This window comes from Terrapene carolina, unplaced genomic scaffold, assembly GCF_002925995.2.
Source record: "Terrapene carolina triunguis isolate 2854851 unplaced genomic scaffold, T_m_triunguis-2.0 Scaffold25, whole genome shotgun sequence".
NCBI lineage: Eukaryota > Metazoa > Chordata > Testudines > Emydidae > Terrapene > Terrapene triunguis.
In genome coordinates this window covers 2,904,399-2,916,148 of record NW_020664376.1, presented here as the reverse complement: position 1 = coordinate 2,916,148, position 11,750 = coordinate 2,904,399, and the positions used below count along the sequence as shown (strand labels likewise).

The 11,750-nt window shown below is 38.6% G+C and overlaps 1 protein-coding gene across 1 annotated transcript in view; it reads left to right on the top strand.

Annotated features, from left to right (window-relative positions):
* LOC112110503 (gamma-tubulin complex component 5) overlaps positions 1-11,750 on the top strand; it is a 46,463-nt gene that overhangs the window by 21,228 nt on the left and 13,485 nt on the right. The window contains exons 14-20 of the mRNA XM_026650444.2: positions 244-442; positions 3,873-4,061; positions 6,392-6,574; positions 7,564-7,648; positions 7,753-7,873; positions 9,649-9,827; positions 10,886-11,011. Coding sequence (XP_026506229.1) covers positions 244-442; positions 3,873-4,061; positions 6,392-6,574; positions 7,564-7,648; positions 7,753-7,873; positions 9,649-9,827; positions 10,886-11,011 — 1,082 coding nt within the window. The remainder of the gene's footprint in view (positions 1-243; positions 443-3,872; positions 4,062-6,391; positions 6,575-7,563; positions 7,649-7,752; positions 7,874-9,648; positions 9,828-10,885; positions 11,012-11,750) is intronic.

The following is an 11,750-nucleotide window of genomic DNA, read 5'->3' as shown; positions in this document are numbered from 1 at the left end:
CAGCAAGATATTTCAGTATGTACCCAACATTAAGCATACAAATAGTCCTATTAATATCAATATTTAAAGTTAGATATGTGCTTAAGTACCTTGCGAATCACAGCCTAGATACTGTTGATGCTGCATATGGAAATATAGCAAGCAAAACTGGGTTTATGTTAATCTCCTTAACTTAGTTGTTCTAGTATAATCAACACTGTTTCTTAGAATAATATTTACCATATATTTTACTATCCACTTCAGATGCAGAAAGAAAGAGTTTGTACACACTATTTCTGGAGTCTGTGCAGTCTCGTCTGCGGCATGGGGAAGAATCTGTTCCAGATATTATTACAGAACAACAAGCTACAAAGCAGAGTTTGATAAAGATGCAGTCTATAGCAGAGAGACACTTAGAACTGGATGATGTTCATGATCCATTGCTGGCTATTAACTTTGCTAGGTAATTGAACACCTGAAAGATAACCAATCTCACCACTGTTGTCAGAAGCCACAAGGCAGCAACTTTTGCTATTGCTGCTTAAAACAAACAAGCTCAGGAACAAGCCTAAAGAGGAGCATGACTAAGCATTGTCCCAGGCAGCTTATGACTGGCCAAAGGTTCATTAAAAATATAAATTATTAAAATGAGTATTCAAGAACGGTTCTATTTATGCCTGCTACATCTAGCAGGACTTAAATGTTTTTAGTATAGAAAATGGGAACTGTCTCTAGCATAGCAAATTTTATTACAAAAAAATAGATATAATTTCTCAAATGAATTATGATAGAACAAATGCTGTAGCAAAATGTAATATTTTTAATGTGTGTGCATGGCACATTATGTAAAATGTCTTTCATTTGAATCATTCTCTTTGGCTGATCATTACAAAGATGTATCTTGCAAAATTCTACTGTGGTACTAATAGTTTAAAACAAACATTTCAGGAAAAAGGTTAATTGCCACAAAAATAATTGTTCCTTTGTGATAGGGTAATGTGAGGAAACTAGCAGAGCAGCAACACGTTGATTTTAACAGTCGTACATAGGTCGTAATAATTAGTGGTGAGAATGTTAGCTATTTATTTCTCTTACGTACCAATAGGTAGATCGGTGTTCCGGCTTCTCAAAAAGAGTTCTGATGTAACAATGGTGCCTTTAGTTCTTGGTTGTATTTAAAAGCTTTCATTGTGAAGTTAAACAACCTTACAGTTTAACAGGTAATACAATGTATTATAAGAATATTGTAATTAATAGTTGAGCTATGTACATAATCTCTCTCAGTGGATGAGAATATTCTCTTAAAAATTGATAGGCTGGTTAACTCAGTCCTTTTGTCGATCAAGACAATCTCTGCTCTGAAGTGATGGAAACCAGACTTGCACTACAATGATTTTACCTGTTGATAGCTTTTGCTGTATTGTAATGATGATTTTGACCCTACTCTGATAAACTAATTGGCTTTGGCTTACTAATACTATGTCTACACTACAGCCTATGTCTGCAAAACTTATGTCGCACAGGAATGTGAATATTCCACCCCCCGAGTGACATAGGTTACACCAACATAAGTGTTCGTGTGCTTCTCCCATTGACATAGCTTATGCTGCTTGCAGAGGTGGTTTTTTTTATGCCAACGGGAGACTCTCATCTGTCGGCATAGAGTGTTTTCACCAGATGCGCTGAGTGGTGCAGGTGTATCAGTACAGCTAAGCCACTGCAGTGCTGTACATATAGACTTACCCTAAGTGTTAAATGTCTGACTCAAAGATTTTCCAATGGTATAATATTATAAGGAGAGTTAGTGCATCACTGTAGCACTTCAGCATAACAGACACTACCTACACCAATGGGAAGGGCTCTCCCTTTGGCATAGTTAATCCACCACCTCAACAGTCCGGAATTCTTAGGTAGACCTAGCACTGCCTAAATAGGGAAGGAGATGGGTTGATCTCATTTTCTAGTGTTGAACAGCCCTTAGTAGTGACCACTATATTTAAGTTACTTAACACTTTTCATTATAAAAATTTTTTTTTTTTTTTGCAACCTTATTTTTGAGACTCTTACCCCTCTGTTGTTTGCAATTGGCCTTGGGTATTCAGTGGGGGAAAGCCTTCAGGCTACCAGAGCACCTTTTCTTTGTCTGATTAAATTCTGTCCAGCTTTTGCTGAGATATATACTGTTTACAAATTGCCATTTACCTTCTCTTACTTGTTTCTCTGGGAAATGTTGTTGACAATGTGCCAAAATAATAATTGGACAGGAAAATTTTAAGGCCGAGCTGCCATTGCTGCCACAACAGCAGGCAGCAGCATGTGGTACATTAGGAACACCAGGTTGCTCCTAGAGCTGCTGTAGCAGGGTGGTGGGAAAGGGAAGAGAAGAAAGACATATTGGGCTCCCCCTTCTCCCAGGTCGTCCCAGTGACCCATGTCCTCCACTGGAGGACACCATATGGAGCAAGGAAACACCCACCTTCTGGTGAGGGTTGGCAGGGAGGGTCGCTGTTTTCTCTCCCCGCCCCCCAACACACGTTGTTACCTGTCTTCTAGAGATCCAATAACTGGCTCCAGCAGTGTATTTCCACCCCTACCTAGGGCTGGAGTTCTCCTAACTTCCAAGGTTTGTCTTAGCTCAAGTCATAATCTCTCTCTCAATGGGATATGTGGCTGTGCATTGAATAAGATCCCCCTCTTATAGCTATACGCAGGCTACCCAAATCTATATTTGGCACTTTTGCAGCTGCTACTGGAATGCTGTGTCCAGTTCTGGTGTTCACAATTCAGGAAGGATGTTGATAAATTGAAGTGTGTTCAGAAAAGAGCCACAAGAATGATTAAAGGATTAGAAAACCTGTCTTAGTAATGATAGACTCAGGAAGCTCCATCTATTTGGCTTAACAAAGAGAGTGTTAAGGGATGACTTGATTACCATCCGAGTACCTGCATGGGGAACAAGTACACCTCTACCCCGATATAACGCTGTCCTCGGGAGCCAAAAAATCTTACTGCGTTATAGGTGAAACCGCATTATATCGAACTTGCTTTGATCCGACGGAGTGCGCAGCCCCGTCCCACTGGAGTACTGCTTTACCGCATTATATCCGAATTCTTGTTATATCAGGTCATGGTATATTGGGGTAGAGGTGTACTTGATAATGGACTCTTCAGTCTAGCAGAGAAAGGTATAGCTGAATGTTCAATGGCTGAAAGTTGAAGCTAGATAAATTTAGACTGGAAATTAGGTGTAAATATTTAAGTGATGGTAACTAACCACTGGAACAATTTACTGAGGGTCAGAGTGGATTCTCCATTAATGGCAATTTTTAAATCAAGGTTGATGTTTTTCTAAAATATATTCTCTAGAAATTATTTTGGGGAAATTCTGTGATGTGTTATACAGGAAGACAGACTAGACAACCACAGTGGTCCTTTCTGGCTTGGAATATATGAAAACCGATAACCCCTTGTTTAGGCCTTACATCACAGTCTAGCTCTAAAAGATCATATAAAACAAATATTTTTCTTATTTATTGAGGTCTACAGTATTTGTACTGGTATTGCTTTTCAGAACTACAAGAACTGGCATAAACACAGTGAGTGATTAGGTGGTTATAGCACATCATCCAAATTAGTACTCTTATGCCTTGTTATACAAAGGTTGTATGAATAGTGACTCGAAATAATGGGCTTGTCTGAGTTAAGGCACTAATATCCATTGAGTTACCAGTACTGGAATGAACTTTTTACTACTTTTTCAATGCCTTATTATTTTTTTATTTTTAAGCAGAAAGCTAAATGAGACCACAAAGTTTTAAATGTATGACACTTTCTGTTAAGTATTATATGGATCAATTCCTTTCCAACTAAGCAATGTTTTTTTTATTTTGAAGGCTGTATTTGGAGCAAAGTGACTTTCATGAGAAATTTACTGGTGGTGATGTTTGCGTGGATAGATCCTCTGAATCAGTGACATGCCAGACATTTGAACTGACACTGAGGTCTTGCCTTTATCCTCATATAGATAAGCAATATCTGGAATGCTGTGGCAACCTAATGCAAACTTTAAAGAAGGATTACAGGTAAGAAATGAAATTAGGTCCTACTTAAAAAGCATATTCCATTATAATTGGTATACCATACTGTAAAAGCACCAATTATTTTAAGAAAATTGATTTGTAGTTGAAATCTTTTACGAACTGTTTAATCTTCTCTTCTAATTCTGCAGTGATAAACAATAACAAAAGCACTAATATGCGGAATTAACATAATATTTTCCAATCATCACTCTATTCGTTGTTCTTTTGTGTTCTATCCCTTTGTCTGTATTACCTTCTTAAGCCTAGTCTACAATAGAACATTATGTTGGCATAACTGCATCATTTGGGTATTATAAGTTCACATCCCTGAGTGGCATAGTTAAGCTGATCTAAGTCCCCATATAGGCAGCACTAGGTCAACGGAAGACTTAGCTATCGCCTTTCGGCGAAGTGGATTACATGCAGTGATGGGAGAATCCTTCCAGTCGCTGTAAGTAGCATCTACACTGAAGTGCAGCTGCACTACGGTGCCACTGTAGCATTTTAAATGTAGACAAGCCCTTAGTTTGTAAGGTCTTTTTTGAAGGAGCCGTTTCTTACTATGTATTTATACAGCTTGAAGCACAGTGGGTGTCCAGTCTCAGACTGGGTCTCTAAGCAGTATTGTAATACAAATAATAACGATAAGCAAAGAAAAAGTAAAGTGTAAGCAGCTTGATTAAAAACGTAGTATTTTAATATATTTGCTTTAAATAACGTTTAAAGGTAAACACATGTCTTAATTCATACACTAGATTATGGTATTAAGTACTTTTGGGTAGAGAAGTATGAAAACAGTTAAAAATTGACAAATATAAATATTCCTAGAAAGAACAATGCGTAAAATCCTGGCCCCAATTAAGTCAATGTCAAAGCTATTATTGACTTCAGTGGAACCAGGCTTTCACACAGTCAGCTTAAAATATAGGAGAAATTTTAGGAAGACAGAATATGATTATCTAAATTTGAATTTGGCCATTACACGACCACTAATTATGTGATATTGTCATGCTGAGTTGAGTAAAGTGGCCTGATCTCATGACCTCTGACCTGGTCCTAAGTCACAGTCTTTCTATTTAAGGTACTCATGTGGCCCCCATCACCATAGTATCTAAGTGCCTTACAGTCTTTAAATGTATCCATCCTCACAGCACCTCTGTGAAATAGGGAAGTACTACTACCCCTTCTTCCCCTTTTTTTAACAGTTAAGGAACTGATATTGGAGCCCTTACTTAGGCAAAACTCCCAATGACGTTGGAATTTTTTCAGGTTCTGCAGTTAGAGAGATCATAGAATCATAGAATATTAGGGTTGGAAGAGACCTCAGGAGATCATCTAGTCCAATCCCCTGCTCAAAGCAGGACCAACACCAACTAAATCATCCCAGCCAGGGCTTTGTCAATCCGGGCTTTAAAAATCTCTAAGGATGGAGATTCCATCACCTCCCTAGGTAATCCATTCCAGTGCTTCACAACCCTCCTAGTGAAATAGTGTTTCCTAATATCCAACCTAGACCTCCCCCACTGCAACTTGAGACCATTGCTCCTTGTTCTGTCATCTGCCACCACTGAGAACAGTCTAGATCCATCCTCTTTGGAACCCCCTTTCAGGTAGTTGAAGGCTGCTATCAAATCCCCCCTCACTCTTCTCTTCTGCAGACTACATAACCCCAGTTCCCTCAGCATCTCCTCGTAAGTCATGTGCCCCAGCCCCTTAATCATTTTTGTTGCCCTCTGCTGGACTCTCTCCAATTTGTTCACATCCCTTCTGTAGTGGGGGGACCAAAACTGGACACAATACTCCAGGTGTGGCCTCACCAGAGCCGAATAGAGGGGAATAATCACTTCCCTCGATCTGCTGGCAATGCTTGTACTAATTCAGCCCAATATGCCATTGGCCTTCTTGGCAACAAGGGCACACTGCTGACTCTTATCCAGTTTCTTGTCCACTGTAATCCCCAGGTCCTTTTCTGCAGAACTGCTGCTTAGCCAGTCGGTCCCCAGATGCACTATTTCTCCCCATAAAGCTGTTCTTGAACTGAGGGCCTGATCCAGAAAAGTGCTTGAGTACATGACTAGTCCTACTGAAGTCAGTGGCACTACTTTCAATGCTTTGAGCTATGCACATGGTTAAGTATTTTGCTACATCTGGGCCTAAGTGATGTTTATGTGAAAAAGTAATGTATAATAGACTTCACTGGAGTATGGGATTCAGTTGGGAGTTCTTGTGATGATGAGACTTTTAAAGGTTTGCATTACATAATGTGACATTTTATGTTAAAGGAATATAATGCAGATTGAAGAGATGTTTGTATATTTGTATTCCCTGTTCAGGCTGGTAGAGTACTTGCAGGCAATGCGAAACTTTTTTTTGCTTGAAGCTGGGGATACTATGTATGATTTCTACACATCTATTTTTGATAAAATAAGAGAAAAGGAAACTTGGCAGAATGTATCATTTCTAAATGTTCAACTCCAGGAAGCAGTTGGACAACGTTACCCAGAGGACAGTTCAAGGTAAAATGCATGGAATTAAGTTGAGAGTAAAAATGACTTTTTTCCTTTCAATTTCCTTCTATCTTCCTGTTGAAATGATAGGTTTATGAAATACATAAATATTAGGCTCTATTGTGGTCTTAGTCATCAGTATAGCTGTAAGTTCAACCACTTTGGGTCATTCTGTCACTGCATTTTGTGTTAGAAACTATTGTGTGCATTGATAGAGTATTCAAAATGCAGTATGGTGGAAATAAACATATGATTGTTATCTACTTAAAGTATGAGAGCATTAATTAATCTGTTCACTAGAACTAAATTTTACCTGTAGACATTTGTTTTTGTTTTCCGACACAATAAGTTCCCCTGTATATTCACTTGCAATAGTGTCTTGATTAGTAATTCTGTTATACCAGGGTGGCCAACCTGAGCCTGAGAAGGAGCCAGAATGTACTTTGCCAAAGAGCCACAGTAATACGTCAGCAGCCCCCCATCAGCTCCCCTCCCTCCTGCCCCCCGCTCCCAGCGCCTCCTGTCCACCGGCAGCCCTGCCAATCAGTGCCTCCCCCTTCCTCCCCGCATCTCCTGATCAGCTGTTTCGTGGTATGCAGGAGGCTCTGGGATGGGGAGGAGTGAGGGCATGGCAGGCTCAGGAAAGGGGTGGAGTGGAGGATGGGCCTGTGGCAAAGCCAGGGGTTGAGCAGTGAGCACCCCCTGGCAGATTGGAAAGTTGGCACCTGTAGCTCCAGCCCCGGAGTTGGTGCCTATACAAGGAGCTGCCTATAAACTTCTGAAGAGCTGCATGTGGCTCCGGAGGCACAGGTTGGCCACCCCTATGTTATACAATCTTTATACAAAGCTTGGAGCAGAGGTATCTTTACAAATCTTTCCCTACCAGGTTAAATCTGATCCTTAATATTTAGTAATGACAGATTAAAATAAAACATTTTAAGATAACCACCAGCTTAGTGCAAACCATTGGCAACTAGAGTATTTGTTTCTTTTTGTAGGCTGTCTATATCTTTTGAAAGTGTTGATACAGCAAAGAAGAAACTCCCTGTCCATACCTTAGATGGCTTAACATTGAGCTACAAGGTAAAATATAATGTTTCTTTTGCTTTAATTTTAAAATACATTTGAAGTAACAGAAAATTGCTCCATCAAATTAAGGGTTTTTTGTTTTGTTTTTTCCTCTTTAGGTTCCTTGGCCTGTGGATATAGTTATAAGTTTAGAATGTCAAAAAATTTACAATCAAGTGTTTCTTCTCTTATTACAAATAAAGTGGGCCAAGTATAGCTTAGATGTTTTACGATTTGATGGTAAGAAATTTCTTGAAATATTTCTTGTTAATCTTAAATCTGTATCACTGAAAATACACCTCTACCCCGATATAACGCTGTCCTCAGGAGCCAAAAAATCGTACCGCATTATAGGTGAAACCGCATTATATCGAACTTGCTTTGATCTGCTGGAGCACGCAGCCCCGACCCCCCGGAGCGCTGCTTTACTGCGTTATATCTGAATTCGCGTTATATTGGGTCGTGTTATATCGGGGTAGAGGTGTGTAAGGTCTTGTTTTATGGCATATTGGTATCCATGCTATTGACAGTTGTTTAAATACACCCAGTATTATGGTAGCCTTTTGGAAAAGTCAGTATTGCAGCATAATAGCTCCTTTTTGTAACATTTACAAGGTGCTGGGAAAGATAGTTGCTAAATTAATTTTGCTCAGCAGGGCAGTGTGAAAGTTACATGGAACCTCATCTAAACCCACTGAAATTAATTGGAGTCTTTCTATTGACTTCATTGGTGTTCGAATAAGGCCCATGGTGAGAATCCTTTTCTGATATGTATGCAGTTAAATTATTTTGGAAGTCAAGTTTTGAAGTAAAATTGACATTGCTGGGGGCAGTGTCCATCCATCTTGATGGCAAATTTCTCTCATTTGTGGTAATGGATGTATGAGCATCCAGGATAAGAGATTATAAACTAGTTGGATCCTTGATGGCTTTACAGAATTAATCATATTTGTGTCTCATTTAACACACCTATTAAATATAGCTGGCTATATTTATTGAGGCATTTCTTTTGCAACAATCACTGTGGTATGGTATCTAGGCACCAAATACAGAATTGGTCAGTCCTACTTTGTCTGCAAAGGACCCCTACCATCTACCATACCTTAATTCAGCTATAGTTAGTTTTTTTGTTTGATTTGTTTGTTTTTTCAAATCTCTGAGATTTGTTGCTAGGTCATTCTTCAGCCATAGCTACTGAAGGAAGTCCTGTGCATCATATCCTAATGCAAATACAGCCATGATTTTACCAGTAACATTACTTTCTGTCCTAAGTGGTTGTGAAAATAGTTACTTACCCTTTATAAACTACAAAGTAAATTTATATAGGTCAGAATGTGTACTTGGGAGTTTAATTTTCCTGTGCTGGCAGAAAGTCTATGGGCTCTTTAATTGTGTGGTCAAGATCAGTAGGGCGTGTGGGAGTGATGGGGAGGAGGGTCAGGGATTTTTCCAATATTCCACTTCAGTGGCCTTTTGGTGTTCATACTATTAAGAGTTTTATATAAAGTAGTCCACTCTGGTTAACCTTTGAAAATAAATAACTGTGTCATCCAGAGAGTTTGAGTGGTTGGGCTCAGGTTTCACCTAAAGACTTTTATAACTCTATTGGATCATTGTGTCACTGAAGATATTGAGAACTGTACTTTCTAATTTGCTAAAATGAGTTTTAATTTGTATGGGTATGACTGGGCTTTGAAGTGTTCTCCCCTTTGTGGAGATAACAGTTTATGTTCATGTAATTTTTTAAATATTGTAATATATCAACCTTGGCACTTTAATATGTAGCAAACAATTAATTGCATCATAATATCCCCTCCCAGTTACTATTTTAATATATGATTGTTATGTAGATACTGATAAGTATCTGAATTAAAGGACAAAAGCTATTTCAGTACATTATTGTTCTGATAACTTTAATAAAAAGGATACATTTTAGTTTTAATTAATATTTAAATGTAGTTAATACCTATTTATTTTATAAATATTCACCCAAACTTTTTCCTCTTCATTTTTAGAACTAGTAAATGCTACCGAAAAACCACAGTTAAAGGAAGGACCTCAATTAGAACAAGAGATAGTTCCTCAGTTTGGATCACAAACAGAATTTATAAAACAACAAATTCACCGCATGTTCCTCTTAAGAGTGAAACTCATGCATTTTGTTAACAGCTTGCACAACTACATCATGACCAGGGTTTGTCCTTTTACAATAATCTTACGTATTGTAGGAATTTCTAACTGTAGTCATAACATAGCTAATAATTCAAAACAACTTCTGACTAAGCATGTGCAAATAAGTAATGTCTTCACTTAATGTCTATTTTGTTCAGTTTTTAAGTCCTGAACTAAAAAGGAATGTATATTGAAAATATTCATGCTGGTTGTTTGTTTGAATTTTAAGTAAGACATCTTAAATCAGTAAATATTAAATAGACTTTTAGGAGTTTTTAATGTACATAATTCTTTGATATTAGTAACACTTTTCTTCAGACTAACTTTTCACCCCAAAGGTTTGCAAAGAAAGGACGTTAATGTCAAGAGAAACAATAGATTTCAGTAAGCTGCTGTTATTCTGCACTCCTAATAGCATTACTGCAAAAGTTGTGTCTTTACATGTGTGCCTCTGGGAGTTAACTAATGTCCATTTCCAAAAGTTTATATTCTCTTAAGTGAAGCAGGAACTTGTGCAGATCCACACTTACCCTACTACTGTATATGAATTGCCATTCTGTGTTAATACACTCTTTTTGAAAGGAGAATAGATGGAAGCTGGCCCACTTTCTTAATGATGATGCTCTGTGTTATGCAAGAGGTTCTGAGTTCTATTTCCAGTCCCAGTCTCTTGATTCTTAGGCCTTCAGGATCTGGGATTTCTAATGATGGTAGCATGCCCTGAATCAACACCTACAGAAGTGGCATATTCAGTCCATGGTACAAGAGCAGCCTCTCTATCGCAGTGGTTCTCAAACTGTGGGTTGTGACCCCAAAGTGACTCGTGACCCCATTTTAATGGGGTCACCAAGGCCAGTGTTAGATTTGCTACGGCTCGGGGCTGAATCTGAAGTCCGAGGGCTTCGGCCCTGGGTTTTTGCCCGGAGCTGGAGTGGAGCTGGAGCGGAGCAATTCAAAAATTTGATTGCTCCAAATCCCTGATAAAAAGAACTCCCCAGAGAAGTGTAGAGAAAAGAACTATGGAGATTCCAGTCATAGAGGTGGTATTCATGTTAATACTCCTTGCTTTTTCTTTTAAAGATTCTTCACAGTACAGGTTTGGAGTTTCAGCATCAGGTAGAAGAAGCCAAAGATTTAGATCAACTGATTAAAATTCATTATAGATATTTGTCTACAATCCATGATCGCTGCCTGCTGAGAGAAAAGGTATGTGTTAAGTAAAACTGAATACGTGGTATTTTCAGCTCAACAAGGGAGAAATGTTTATCATTACAAATCATCCAGTATATGTTGGATTTTGACATATGGTAATTATAGATATTGTGGAGAGGCAGTAGCCTTTCCAGAGTTACAATTGAGACTCATGCATTTGCTTCCCACTCAGAATCATTTCCTTAATTATACAGTTCAGTTCTTCAAATTGTACATGGGTCACCTGTGGCTAGAAGATGTGGGAATTTATGGTGATTCTTTGAGTACTGTCCCTATAGGTGCTCCACTCCAGGTGCTCTTGTGTCCCCTGTGCCTTTGATTGGAGATTTCTCAGAGCAGTGTCCATTTGGCCTGTGCAAGTGTGTTACTCAGTCTCGTGCTCTGTACTGTTAGATAGCACTGCGTGTGGAAACCACCCTCAGTTCTTTCTAACCCGCATTGGCCTGGGACAAAGCCTGCATTGTTTTACCCCAACTGTGTCGCCTTAGCTCTTTTAGAACTTAGTTTATTATAGTTGTTCTTAGTATAGTTAGTACTTAGTAGTAGTTTTAGCTGTTGTTTTGGCTTTTTTGAAAAGATTAATTAATTTATATATATATATACATATATCTTTTAGATCGATAATTTCTCCTCTTCTGGGAGTTTTTACTTTACTGGGAGGACATGCTAAGTTCTCCTGGTTTCAGACGCTGCTTGTTGTGCCAGCGGGCATTCCCGGTGACTGACTGACACT